The 13,635-nt window shown below is 53.1% G+C and overlaps 1 protein-coding gene across 1 annotated transcript; it reads right to left on the bottom strand.

The window, feature by feature from the left end:
* Positions 1–2,369: 2,369 nt before the first annotated feature.
* On the bottom strand, positions 2,370–12,845 carry LOC132320342 (electroneutral sodium bicarbonate exchanger 1-like). Its single transcript, XM_059832621.1, has 21 exons — positions 12,776–12,845; positions 11,968–12,071; positions 11,359–11,531; positions 10,983–11,143; positions 10,699–10,878; positions 10,442–10,530; positions 10,152–10,309; positions 9,695–9,782; positions 9,043–9,189; positions 8,774–8,865; positions 8,091–8,265; positions 7,821–7,954; positions 6,958–7,203; positions 6,750–6,855; positions 6,235–6,396; positions 5,436–5,549; positions 4,926–5,087; positions 4,084–4,335; positions 3,376–3,444; positions 2,655–2,828; positions 2,370–2,555 (listed from the first exon to the last, which is right to left on the bottom strand). Exons 2-21 carry the CDS (start codon positions 12,040–12,042, stop codon positions 2,370–2,372), a joined length of 2,943 nt encoding a protein of 980 aa, XP_059688604.1. The 5' UTR covers positions 12,043–12,071; positions 12,776–12,845.
* Positions 12,846–13,635: the final 790 nt, after the last annotated feature.

Here is a 13,635-nt window from a genome sequence, read left to right as displayed (position 1 = left end):
AACTCCTTCAGCTGCTTCCGCCTCCCTTTTCTCGGGAACCGCTCCCGCGGCGCTGCAGGACAGCAGCTGTCCCCTCCGACAGTCACCATGCCACGCTGGCAAAAGTCAACCTACAGCTTGCAAAACCCCATCCCGTAAAAGCCGTCTGATTTTGGCCCTGCTTGGGGATGTACCCCTTTCTTCCTTACAGAGCAATTCTGTAGTTTCTTTTCCCCACCCGTTTGCAAGGAGCAACAACTTGCCCTTGGCATTTGGGGTTGGCTTCATGCACGAACAGGCTCCCGCAGAGGATGGGACAAGCCGATGGCAGGAGGGCTCGTGCACCCGTCCCAGCTGGGCACGAGGCACCAGTTGCAGACGCCGAGAGCCTGGAGCACGTGCTGAGCCCACAGCAAGATGCAGGGCTGCAAGGGGACCTTTTCTTCTGGCTTGTCCTCTCCTCCCAGGCTCCACGGCCAGCCGACTCGACCGCATGTGCCTGAGGTGACACCACAGCCCAACGACCCCCCGCCCCAAAACCTCAAGAGAGCACGAGAGCCATCTCTGCTTCACAGCTTCTTCCTGCACAGCGGCAGGGGAAGGGAGAAGGAAAAGGCATCTTGCCGCTTTCCTCCCGGCTCATCCCACCCTGGGAGAGAAGAGACTTTGCAAGGACAGGGGAGAAGAAAAAACTACAGAGTGCCAGGGAGGTAAAAGGAAGGAAAACAGCACTGAATGATAAAGCGGCAGCAGTCCCTCTACCACTACAAACCCACACCACCACACGCACGTACACACGGGAACTTCACGACACCGAACTCCCATTGACTGGCACGTACACCTCAGTTTGCTGGTCTAGAGATACTGAATGCCTGAAGCACACCAAGGAGAACTGAAAACATCGACATGGCTTTAATGGGAATCCTCCAACTGGAAAACAGCGGTATCTCCCCGTCTCTGCGTTGGCACGTCCCTGAGTCACGTTCTCACTCCTCCCCTTCAAAGCCGAGGCTCCTAAATAGCAAAACTGGGGGGAAAAAAGACAAAAAGAGGGAGAGCACCATCAGTGGAAGACCTGCCGGCTGCTGCTGGTTCAACCCTGTTCGTGGGACCACCCTGGCAGTGACGAGCTGGTTTGCATGCCACGGTCCTCGCTGCCTGTTCCCAGGGACGGGCCGTTTGCTCGGTACTGCCTGCCGAAGCACGGGAAAACTGTAGGCATGCGCCGTCGCTTGCAGAGGAGCACGGTCACGTTCACATGCAATCCTTTACCTCTTTCCTCCCCGGATTCAGACTGTTTCTGTGTTCATAGTGAGAGCCTTCCACACGCTCGTTTTCAACACTTCCTCCGAGATATTAATCTCGCAAGGATCAGTCCTGCAATAAATATTTTACAGAGCAATCCGTGACTACGGGAACTGATGCCACCAAGTGCGTTAGCATCAGCAAGAGGAACAGCGGGGCCCCGAGAATCCAAGCTCAGCATAAGCACGGGAGGTTTTGCTGGATGAGGAGTTTTGCGAGGCAAGCCTGAGAGCTGCAGAGCTACAGCTCCGTGCAAAGGCTCTTGCGGGCGTTTAGCCTTGGAGTGGGCTCCTAAGCCACTGCTGGTACAGATCATGCCTGCAACTCCTCGTTTTTACGTATGAGGATCTCCAGCTACCCTAAAGTCACTGAGGATGCGACTTTTTGGGGTCAGATGGGAGTTGTGCAGCCACTCTGCTTGGAGGCAGAGCCCTGCGATCCCCTCCTGCAGCCCTGCCCGTAGATGTGATTTTCCCACCAAGCTGACTGCTGCTTTCTATGGGACGCTCAAGAAAGATGCAAGTGGAAAAAACTGTGCCAAACACCTTCCAACTAATCTTGCCGGGGGTCCTGGCACTTGGTGGGGCTTTACCTGTCCCTGCTTTGCTTTGGGATATCCAAGTTGCTGGTCTTGCCCAGTTTCAGCAGAACTGAACCGGCAGCAGCAGCAGCTTCCATCATTTTCGGGGACTCCTGACGGAAAAAAGGGACAAATCAAGTTCTCTGTCTTGGATCCAAGTGGAAAAAACCTGAACACCCAGCAAAAACATTGCATGCTGCCCTCTCCTTCTGACTCGTGGCACCTTTAGCTATTAGCGCAGCAGGGTAAAGACCTTTCACTCTGAATTTTTTGGGGGGGGGGTTAAAAACACTGTTACGAGCCAATCTTTCCATCATCATCATCATCATCTGTTATTATAAATGACTCATTTAAAAAATTATACCTCTATTCAAGTGTTAAGCTCACTGCTCATTCAGGGAAAAAAAAGGTTAAGATGTGGGATCCAGGCTATTAGGATCTGTTTCTTTTGAGTTCTGATCTTGCCCCAACATGTAAAGACAAGCTGTGCTAGAAACAGGCAATCTCACAGCCCGAGGGAGATGTCCAGCCCCGAGCGCCCAGCAAGCGTTACCTCTTCTTCATTGGCTTCGTTTTTGGCACCGTCCAACTTCTTCTTCTTGCTCTCTGGCATAAGGTCATCCAGGAAGCTGAGCTCTCGCTTTGAGAAGCAGAAATCCATGGCTTTCCGGACAAATACAAGAGCCAAAACCTGCACGAAATAGAGGGAAGATGCGGTGAGGCCAGAGGTGGTGCTACATCTCACTCCAACGCGGCAAACATCCCTGTGCCGAGCGGCACCGCCTCTTACCATCATGGGAAAGACGATGGCGGCACGGGACACCTTGATGGCCCAGAGCAGGACGAGGCAGATCAGCTGGATCACGGTGAAGAAGTGCACCTTTCGCAAGGGGACGTGCCGCAGGTAGATGAAATCCGGCTGGTGTTTCGCCGGCATCCAAAACAGCTTCAAGCGATCGAAGAACTGCAAAGTCAAAGTGGAAAAGTTGCCACCTTGGGACTGCGGAAAGCTTCTGGCCCTCTTGAGACGTGGAGGGAGTTTTCAGGATCTCGCTCGCCATGAGAAACCGTGGATCCCACTATGCTCCTCCTGGGAGCAGCACCCATTTTCCCTTCGCTCCAGCTAGAAACCAGCTTGCCCGTGAGAGCTGCCCACCCACGTGCAATTATGCCACGTTATTCTATGATTAGCTTGTCTTGGCCCACTGAATCCCCCAGCAAGGATTTCCACCAGTGGTAGAAATTGCCTTCCCTGTGCACTCAACTCCCCCATTTTCACCTAACCAAACACTGGCCTGCCCTAACCTGTGTTTAAACAGGGAGCGCTCAACTTGCCCGGTCCTCCCAGCCCTATAGACCTCCTGTGCCTCCTCCAATCTTTTTCGTACACAAAATATTTTCATTGCTTGCTTTCCGAGAGGTTTTTTTCCCATGCCGCTGCTTTTTTCCTGCTTCTACGGAGATGAAATACCAGGCAGCGGACATGCTGCACGCTGTAAAAAAGTCCGTACCTGAATTTCTCCGAGCGACGACACGCCCATGTAGAGAAAGACGCCGTAAAGCACAGGCATTGGTATAAACTGAAAGAAAGAATGCAATCATTTATTTTTTTAAATTGCATTTTCAGTAGTACCACTCTCTTCTACAGGCACTGCCTCAAATTGCCTACAGCTTTCCAGTTTCCACAGGGTTAGAGACGTGTCGGATTTTAACCAGCAGAGCTTTTGTGCCTGCGAGTGAGCTAACGCTCTGCTTTAGGCTGACCGTTGGAGTTATCTTTCATCAGCAGAATCCTATCTTCCAGAAAGGTTGGAGGAAAACAGGCGACCATGCTACCATATGCCACGTTCTGTGACGGTAGAAAAACCTTTCTCCTTATTCTTGTAGCAACAAGCAAAAGCGACGTGCCTCCTCTTAGCCTAGCGAGGAGATTATCTTGTGGGAGGAACACGCAAGGAAGCCCATGGAGATGATTTCAGTGTGTTTAGCTACTGGAACGGCTGTGCTGAGGCATTTGGGGGAGCAAATTGCCATCGATAACGTGCTGAACGGCTGGAAAGCGTAAGCGAGGAGGCTGCTTCCCACTGTGGGTCAAGCCCCAAGGTTTGGGATCACCTCCTCCTCCGCTCCACAGCTGCTCGGGCCTGGAGAGAGGGGACTGGTTTTGGGTAACCTCCAAAAAGCTCATGGCTGTTGGGTGTTTTGCATTTTCCTCTTACCTTTAACACAGAAGTGAAGAAGACAGAGCAGCCCATGAGCACAAAGATCATGGAGCCAGTGACTCTCTGCTCTCGTATCCCCAGAAACTTGGGTTGTTCTCCTGGAGCTGCGCACTCAGACTCGACTTTGAGGCTATTCACGTGGGTGATGGACAGGACGGTGGCAGCCACAAACCAGGGCAGCCCCATCACGGAGCACACCCCGAGCATCACGGCCACCATGAAAAGGTCCAGGTGGTACCCACATCCTTTCTGCGGGAAGCAAAACAAGGAGATGAGCGTCCCACAGCACAAGAGCAAGGACAACGTCGCAAGTCAGGCTCAAACCCCGCTAGAGCGCAAGTCAACTTCTTGAGAATTTAAAACACGCCTCGGAAACAAATAAGGAGGTATCTGCTCTTTGTGCAAGCCCCTTGCATGAAAAGGTGGCAGGAGTTCAGACAAAGTGGATTTGGTTGTGCGATAGCTACTTCTCAAAAGAAAAAAAGAGACCGGGTTTTTTCCTTCATAAAGAAATTTCCACCACTTGCAAGTAGGATGTGACTCTGAGTTATCCCTGGCAGCGCGTCAACACAATTCGATCCCCCATCCACTGCTGACATTTTAAAACAAAACCACGCTTCTCTATTGCTCCAAGATTAATTTGCTCCTCTGAAAGGCTGCTCATCTGAACTCCCTGTCGTTTGCTCCCTGTGTCATCATTAATGCAGGAGAGCATCCTGCCACGCAGCCTGACGTTTTCCCAAACCAATGCCTTCCCAAAGCATTTGGAATAGGAGCTTCTCCCCGTGCCTGCAGCCTGGAGTGGGTTGGGGATGGGCTCATCTCTTGCAGCCCCTTACCTTCAGCCTGTGCTCCTTCCTGTTCACAATAACAGCAGTGATCTGCTGGTCCATGAAGATCAAGATGGTGCAGAGCAGAGCTGGGATGAGCGCAGCCAACACCGTCCACCAAGGGTTGGGTCCTACAGGGCTGATGAACCACCCGCGGTCGTCTCTGGTAGGCTGCAACAAAGCACACACATCAGCATCATCTCCCAGCCCAGCCACCTCACTGGCTTTGCTTTTCCCCTCCATTCCCATGTCAGAGCACCTCCCAGCCCTGGCTTCACGTCACCCTGGGGTTCAGCACTGCCGCTGCCCTCTTTGCAAGCACCTACAGATACTTCTCCTGGAGGTATCTAGTTTTGGGGCTGTCTTCTCCTTTCCCGAAGGAAACAATGCGCTTGGAGGCAGAAGAGGAGATGGTCGCACCACCAGCATCTCCTCCGGACTCAGCCCTGTCCTGCCCCGGCATCACCTTGTGGCATCCCCAAGGGCTGAAACCAGCTCCCTGCCAAAACACCCCGTTACCTTGAACATATGGGGGACGTGGAGCTTCGGTGATGGGATCCCAATCATGAAGTCCGTGAGCACCATGACGACGATGGTGAGGAAAACAGCAAAGTCGCTTACTGTGGACCGTACCTGGGGCAAGAAACCAGAGCTGAAGGGGGCGTCGCAAAGGGGGCCACAACATGACATGGAAAAGTGAGGGACGTCAACGCCATTAAGACCGGTTAACAAAACCCCTCCATGCTGAGGACATGCAGCCCAATCCCTTGGTTAGATACCGTTGCTGTGTTTGTGCCTGTGAGATCTGGTGCCAGGCAATACAAAATGTTTAATTAGGTGGAAAAGGGTTGTCTTAATTGAAACCTTAAAAAAAAAAATAAAATTACAAAAGAAGGAAGCAGATGTCTGCCACGACAGCCACGCTCACAGCTAAAACGGGAATAAGGCACTGAGGCATCATTTGCTCCTCAAAAGGAAGAAATAGTGTCGTTTGCTATGGCAGCTCCTCAGCTGAATCAGCCTTCCCCTTGAGCACATAATGCACAGAAGGTGAAAAAAAGTAACTGTGGAAGACCTGATTTCCCACTGCCTGAGCAAGAGATGGCTCCAGGACAGGTCGCCAGGCAGGTGGGAAATGCTACGATCCTTTTGCGCTCATGGAAATGAGTGAGGGACGTCCACGCTGATGGAGAGCTTGGCCTTCAAGGTCAACGTTTCCCAGCTCGACCGAGTGGTGGCAAATACTGCTTAGTGCTCCAGGAAAGCCATTTTGGGAAATGAGCGTGGAGACTGCTGCTGGCCACCGTCTTCTACCTACTCTGGTTGGGAAGTATCGGCTGGTCTTAAACTTCTTCAGTAAGCTCGACAGCACAAAGGTGGAGAAGAAGAGGATGCAGCACCAGAAGAGGACGTCAGGCGTGTAGGGGCCATTGGGTCCACAGGCAGGTCCTTGAAACTCTCCATGCAAATACCGACATTCCTGGAGAAACAGAGCATCAGGACACAAAGGCAGTGCATGTGCGGCAAGGAAACCTTGCATAACGAGGGGGATATTTCTGCTGCCGGTCAGAAATATTGTCCTGCCACCGCGTTGAGGAGGCGGACAGTTATTACCCACGATGTTGGGCACAAGGTGGACTGGACAAGGTGGACTCTCCTTCCCAGGACCAAGCGGGTTAAAACCACCCATTAGATGTAAGCAATGACTTTTCAGAGCAGCACTAGCACAGCTGGAAGCCCATCACCACCTGAAGGGCTCCGACTTGCGCACCACGCGAATGCCCCTGGGCCCCGTGGCCGCGGCACGAGGAAGCAGTGGCTCGGGGCACTTACGGTCACCGTGAGGTTTTCCCAGGCGATGCCAGACACGTTGATCTTGTTGCTCTCCCAGAAACGCAGGGTTTCATTGCTGGGATGCGTCGGTGCCTCACACTTACAGCTGGGAGGAGAGAAGCCAAGACACGGGTAAGGGAGAGGCGATGCAGGTGCAGCCCTGAGCTCCTGCCAAGGGGCAGGGGCGTTTTAGGAGGAAAAAACCCACTAGTCGATGGTGAGGAAGTCGAGCTGGCTGTGCATGTGCACAGGGTAGGTCTCCCGCAGGTGACTCAGCTTCTCTAGAGCCTCGTAGATGAAGATGAGGCAGATGAGGGAGGCGAAGGCTTCTTCGGTGAAGCGGGTGATGTAGCACACCAAAGAGCTGGCGTCGGTGGCCACCAGCACGATGCAGAAGAAGGCAGTCCACAGCCCGATGCATGCCCGCAGAGAGAGATAGGAGAGCGTGTACTCCCTGGGAAACCAAAATAAAACCAAGGGTGGAAAGGCCAGCAAGAGGCTCCAAGTTGGGGCTTAATGATAAATTTAAATTGCAATAAGGGTGGTTCATCTCACATCGAAGTCATCACAGCAGAAGGACTGTCATGGAAAATACCCATTTCACATGAAAAACTCCTACTTTTTCAATGAAATCATCCAAACTCACAACATTTCAGCAGTAGACTATTTGGCTACTTGAGCAAACTGTATTTCCACTTCCAGCAACAATCAGGCTAAGAAGTGCCTTGTTTTGTACTCAGAGGGAAGCAAATCTTCCCCCATTCCCAAACCAGAGTGATTTGTCTCCTCTTCCTTGTGCAGCCCATCTTGGGCATCCACATCCTTGTGGTTTCTCCTCCTCCAGCTGCTTCGCTTTAAGCCTAAAACCCCCAAATGACCCCATCCATCCTTCAGAGAGCCAGGGCTCTCGCACCATCGCATACTAAAGCAGCAGCGTGCAGCATCTGTGACACACAAGACAACTTCAATCGAACAACTGCCGCTGAGAGAAATGAAAGACAAACATCTTTTCTCCATCCCCGCTGCCTTCTGAAGACTCTCACAGCACCCGGCCGCAGCAACCAGCCTTACTTGCAGAATTTGTAGAGGATCTTCTCAAAGACGAGCACGGGTCCGGTGCTGCCGAGGATGGTGAGAGGTTGGCCAGCAAAGAGGGAAAACACCACGCCGGTCATGGAGGCGCCCAGCAGCGACTCCATGGCACTCTGTCCGGGGAAGAGAGGCAGCAGTGAGTACAGAAAGCATTAGGGGGAAAAAAAACCCAGAGCAAACTCACTGCAGCAAGGACTTTTGCATGAGTTTTATCCTCCCCCGTGCCACCCAACAGAGAGAGCTGCTCACTATGTGGCCATCGGTCGCCTCCCCCAGCAGTCCCCCGAAGGTGATGACAGGGGACATGCAGGCACAGTAGAGGAAGAGGAAGGACGCCAGACACTGCAGCCTCAGACCATCCCGAAAGTCGCTCCAGAACCACGGGGCTTTTCGCTTCACATCCAGGATCAAACCTCCAAAGAGCCTGGAAGAAGGACAAAATAGAGACAGTTCTCCTGCAAGACCACATGGACTTTTCTTGGCTGCAGAAGGGCAATCACAAGCATGGAGTAATTTTCAGTGCTGAAAAGAAGCCGTCTCCTTCTCCCTTTTTACACCCACTAGAAGCTGAGGCACGCCAAAATGCCCTCCAACAACAAAAATAAAAAGAAGAAAAAAGAAAAAACAAGACCTAACCTGAGAGCCCATCCCCTCTTACTGCAACACTCCCTTGCTCTGAGAAGCAGCAGAGCTCTACCTGGAGGTATTTGCACATCTGCTTCCACCCCAAATCAAGAAAACCTGTGTGCAATGATGCTGTGGCTGAGCCCAGCTGCCCACATCTCCCACCTGCCCAGCCCAGGGACCCAGCTGGGCATGTGGAGCCCCTTCACTGAACCAAAAAACCCCAAAAACCTGCTCAAAGGCAAGGTGCATGCTCAGATTTGGGAGGCAAGCAGAAAAAAAACACCCCAAACTATCAAAGCTTGCACCTTCCCGTCCGCTCCAGTTCAGGACCGCTGTGCTTCTCTGGCTCACTGTCAGAAGCACTGTCATCGAGAGCTCCTGGCATCTTCCTTTTTTCCTGTTCAAATGGAAATAAGAAAGACAGCTATTTGTAACCACTGGCTTGTTTTGCTTCTGGTCTGGCCATGTGACTGTGTCAAACAGGGACCTGGTGAATCTGGAGCCCTGAACAGCGTCCCCAGCTGCCTGCCGTCCTGCCCGTCCCCCTCGCACCTCCCTCCACCGCAGCACCCACCTGCGAAGGGACGTTTTTCGGGGGCTCGATTCGGATCGATGGATCCCACTCTCCAGGCGGCAAGACCGTGACCTGATCCAGAAACTCATCGATGCCGGCCACGAGGTCAGCCCGGTTCTTGGCTTTATAGGCGACGTCATGGAAAACCTGCCCGTAGGAGACAACCTGCTCAGAGGACAACCCATCTCGCATGCCCTAAGCAGTGCAATAAGCACTTGGCTAAATGCAAGATAATTCCCCCCAAATTTCCTGCTGGCAATGGCAGGAAGTATTCCCCCAAAAGGAAAAATCTGTCCATCGTGTTCCTTGTAATCCTCTCCTCCACGAGGCCCCCCATCCCCCATGGCACACCGCAGCCTGTTGCTTAGAGAGGACAAGTTTTACTGGCCCTGGCAATGCCACCACTGGGGACAGCGTGCTGGGGACCCCGGGGAGAAGGACGAGGTGCAGGATGCACCCCGGGTGGGATTTCAGCCTCCAGGATGTGGGGGGATGCAAACGTGCGTGTTTGCTTTGGGGTGCGAACGAAGGGTGGGCTATTTGGAGAGCTGCCGGCAGCGGGGACAGCAAACACTCTTCCTCACTACTACAGAGACAGGGAGAGGTGAAGAAAGCCAAAAATGACCCAGAGATATCCCTTCTCACGTCGCACCTCATCCGTCATGATAGTAGCCATGGACCTGCCGATCTCATGGTACTGATGGGCTTTTCCTTCTGGTCCAAGCAAAACAAACAGGAACCTGGGCAAGACAAACAAAAGGAGAGAAACGAACGTGTCATGGCTCAAAGAGCACCCAAGGAAATCCCTGGCAGCTCCCAGCCCAGAGCACGGCTCGAGAGGGGACACGGAGGCTCACCGACTCCGGTGATGAATTGGAAATTCATCAAAACCCATCGCAAATTTCATTTTGGGGCCAACTCTCATTCACGTTGGCCAATGGGTTTAAAAGCTACAGCAGGGAAGGGGGAAATGAAGGCAAGGAGACGTGGCTGGCAGAAACGTGCTGGCTCCCGCTGGCCTTGTTCCCTTGGGATGCCAAACTGATGCATGCCATCTGATGTTTTGTTGGGGGGGTTTGAAATAAAAACTTTGTGCTTCTCGTTCAGACCTTGTTGGGATGGGAACTTCCGTCATGCCTGAGAGGAGGACAGCCGGGGTCAGGCGGACAAATGCCACGATGGGCTGGCGAAGGAAATCCAGCTCTCCTACGAGCACGTTGGACGCTTCAGCCCCGCTGGGAATTTTCTTCATGAAGTGCAGCTCCGCCTGGGCACAACAAGCCATTTTCAGGCAATTACCCCAAAAGCAAAGCCCACAGCACCCTGCAGCTCCCTCTGCAGCCAAGGTTGCAACAGCAAATTCGGCCCTGAAGGCCTAAGAAAGCTATGAGTGTCTCACCTTGCTTAAATCCGTTGTGCTGGTCTCATGGTTCACCCCATTTTTAGCTTCCACAGTGGTGGGAGAAGGATGAGGGGTAAGTGTTTGAGCTGGTAGAAAAAAGAAAGACACTCAGAAAGACGGACAAGGAGCAATTGGGATGCTTCTCCTTTGCTAGGACAAACCTAATGGGGCCAAAGCCCTGCAGAAACCCTCATCTGCTGCCAAAGCCCTGCAGAAACCTTCACCGGGTGCCAAAGCCCTGCAGGAACCCTCACCTGGCTTGTCGAGGAGGTGCAGGTCCGACCCCTTCTTGCTCACATCAGCAAACGAGCGGAGAAGGTTGTTTCTTTTCTTCTCGTTCTGATGGTGGTGCTTCTTCAAAAGAACTTCTCCAATTTTTGCCCGCGTGCGCTCGTCAAACTCCGTGAGCTGTTCTTGCTGGCCCAGGATCAGATCTGAGCATGGCACAGGAAAATGAGGCAGGGTTTGATCTGGGAAGGAAGGGCACAGCGGCGAGCCAAGCTCGGCCGTTCCCGGAGGGACGCGGCACCCACAGTACCTGCGATCTCTTCGATGCTGTTGGCACTAATGTCCAGCAGCACCGTGCCATTGATGATGCAGCTCCTCAGCTCAAAGAGGCTGTGCAAGGACAGCGTGGCCACATAGGGCTTGCTCCAGCGCTCGCCGCCGTCTTCCACATCCTCCTCAAACTTCAGCCACCTGTGGACATCAGGTGTGGTCAGCCCCATTGCAAGGAAACAGCCCCAGCTCTCCAACCCCTTTAACAGAGCTACAGGTAGCAAGGGGAGACGGCTCCTCGCATCAGCACCTGCAGCTGCAAAAGCTTCGCGTCCTGAGGAGTGGAAAACAGAGCCCGCGGGCTCTGCCGGCGCGCAGGAACTCCTCTCCCACCGCAGCCAGCAGCAGGGATTTACCTTGCCGTTTCCTTCCACTCGGCATCTTCGCCCTCTTTCACGCAGATCTCATCCAGCTCGGTGAACAAGGCGTGAGGGACATGCTGCTCGTCCTCCTTGGTCCTGAGGATGAACTGCACCCGCTGGGACGGGGTGCCTGGGGGCAGAACACAGAGACCCGTCCCGTTACCACGCTCGAATATGGCCCATCACGCTCACGTGCAAAGCGGGCATCAGATCGGCACCAGTTCAGCCACAAATATTGGGCCGGCCCCTCTCCCCTGGCTCTGTTGGGGCTTGCACAGAGCCACGGAGAAGGAGAAGCATCTATTCCACCCCTGCACAAGGATGGGCAGCTTTCCTTACCCACATTTCCATTTTTAAAGCAGGCATCCTGCTAAGGAAGACGAGCCTAAATCCATTATACATTTAACTACCTCAAAAAAAAAAGATGAAAGTTTTGAAAAAGAGGGTCTTGTTAAATAATGCCACTTTCCCTCGGAAGAACAGCAAGTCACTCAAACTAGCCACATGGACCTGTTTGCAGAAGACCCCAGCGCCCATGTAGCCCCAAGGAGTTTAGTGAACGTGGTGGCGGGACTTACAGTGGTAGCCCCGCTCCGTCGGGGCACAGTCCTCCTCCTGTTCCCGATGCTTCTGCTTGTGGGGTCGGTGATGCCGGTGGCATTGCCCCACCAGCGGCATCTGCACGCCGGCGTACAGGGTCCGGTGGCCTGCAAAAAAGCAGCATTTGCATCGCTCGCGATATTGGGGAGATGGATGACGCAGACACCACGGTTAAATCAGTGCAGCCGTCCCAGGAGGAAACACCAATTTTGTTTTCACTGGATCCCTGAATGTCACAGACCTCTCCTTTTTTCCAAGCCTGTTTTACTCGAACTTTGCAACAACAGAGCAACAACAAGTGATGGCTCCCCCAAAAGTGCCCTGAAAGCATCCAACCTCTTCTCAAATTCCAGCTTGGGCTGGCCAACACTCAGCCTTGCTCATTAAGCAGTGACAGAAGGGAATTCTTTTTAAAATCTTTGTATGGCACAAGGCGACAAGAGAAGATCCAATCAGTCCCATGATAAGGAACTCCAGAAGAAAAGAAGAAAAGCACAGCCTCGCGCCTGCAGCTGTCCAATTATTCTCCAGACCTCTCCAAGCCAGGAGCGGCCTCTGCGAGTAAACAAGCCGTGAATTATCCAGCCCCATGGCTAAAGCTCACACCGTGACCTCCGCGGGGGCTTTTTCCCTCTGTTGAAAAGCCGTAATATTAAAACACGTGAAAATAACTGTGCTGCTTTATTAAGAAGCACGGCACGTTTTGCTGCACATGATGTCACACCGAGTGAGGGACGTTGTAGGGACTTTGTGCAACGGGAAAAGGCGCCGGGCTGGTGGCCCCTCTACCAGCATCTCAGCAGAGACTCACCTTCCAACTCCTCCTTCTCATAGTGAATCTTGGCACCGTTGCTCCTTCTCCCCTGGTCAATCAGTGCCTCCTCGTCATGCCTCTGTTTAGCAATGAGAAGAAGGTAAAAGTTGGGGCTGGGCGTCTAGAGCTCCCTTGCGTCCTGCCGGCAAGTCTCCTTCTCTCTTAGACACCGTTTTGCCTCTGTGCTGCGACCAGGGACGCTAAACCTGCCCCTGGCAGCCCTCCCCAGTGCAAAGCATCTCCCCCTGCCCATCCTTCTGCCCTCCAGGGAAATGCCAATGGGATTTCGGGGAGAGTTTTCCCCCTGTTTGGGGGATGCTCAGCCCTTCGGCTGTGCTACCTGTAACTCTTCCAGAAGTGTCATTTTGTAAGCCCCGTTCTGGTTCATCCTCACGTCGGTCACCGGTTTGGGGGGATAATTGAACCTCCAGATCAATCAGGGGGCCAGAGTCCCCCGGGACACCTGGACAGCTCTCACCGAGAGGAGCTCAGTGGCACCCAGTGTGCACCAACTCCAGAGACACAACAAGTGACCGTTTATGGCATCACAATCGGTGATGCGTATCCAGGCAGTTATTTAAAGCCACGCACCCCAGGACTCTTCCCGCTTGGAAAACTTAGTGGATGGGGAGAAACCAGCTCTGTTTTGGGCAAAAACTAGCCGGAATAGAGAAAAGGGGTGTAAATGCCGCATCCTGCTGGGCCAAAAGGCATAAGCAGCGTTTGGGTGTATTTAAAAGCACAAGCTGCCAAAATACGAGAGAGGTGCAAAGCCTTGGGGAAAATATGCCTTACGGGGCAAAATACGCATTAGGAGGAAACATAGGAGGAAACAGGACAAGTGAGCACCTCCGTCT

This window comes from Gavia stellata, chromosome 35 (assembly GCF_030936135.1).
Source record: "Gavia stellata isolate bGavSte3 chromosome 35, bGavSte3.hap2, whole genome shotgun sequence".
NCBI classification, from domain to species: Eukaryota; Metazoa; Chordata; class Aves; order Gaviiformes; family Gaviidae; genus Gavia; species Gavia stellata.
This window is presented reverse-complemented; position numbering and strand designations above follow the sequence as displayed.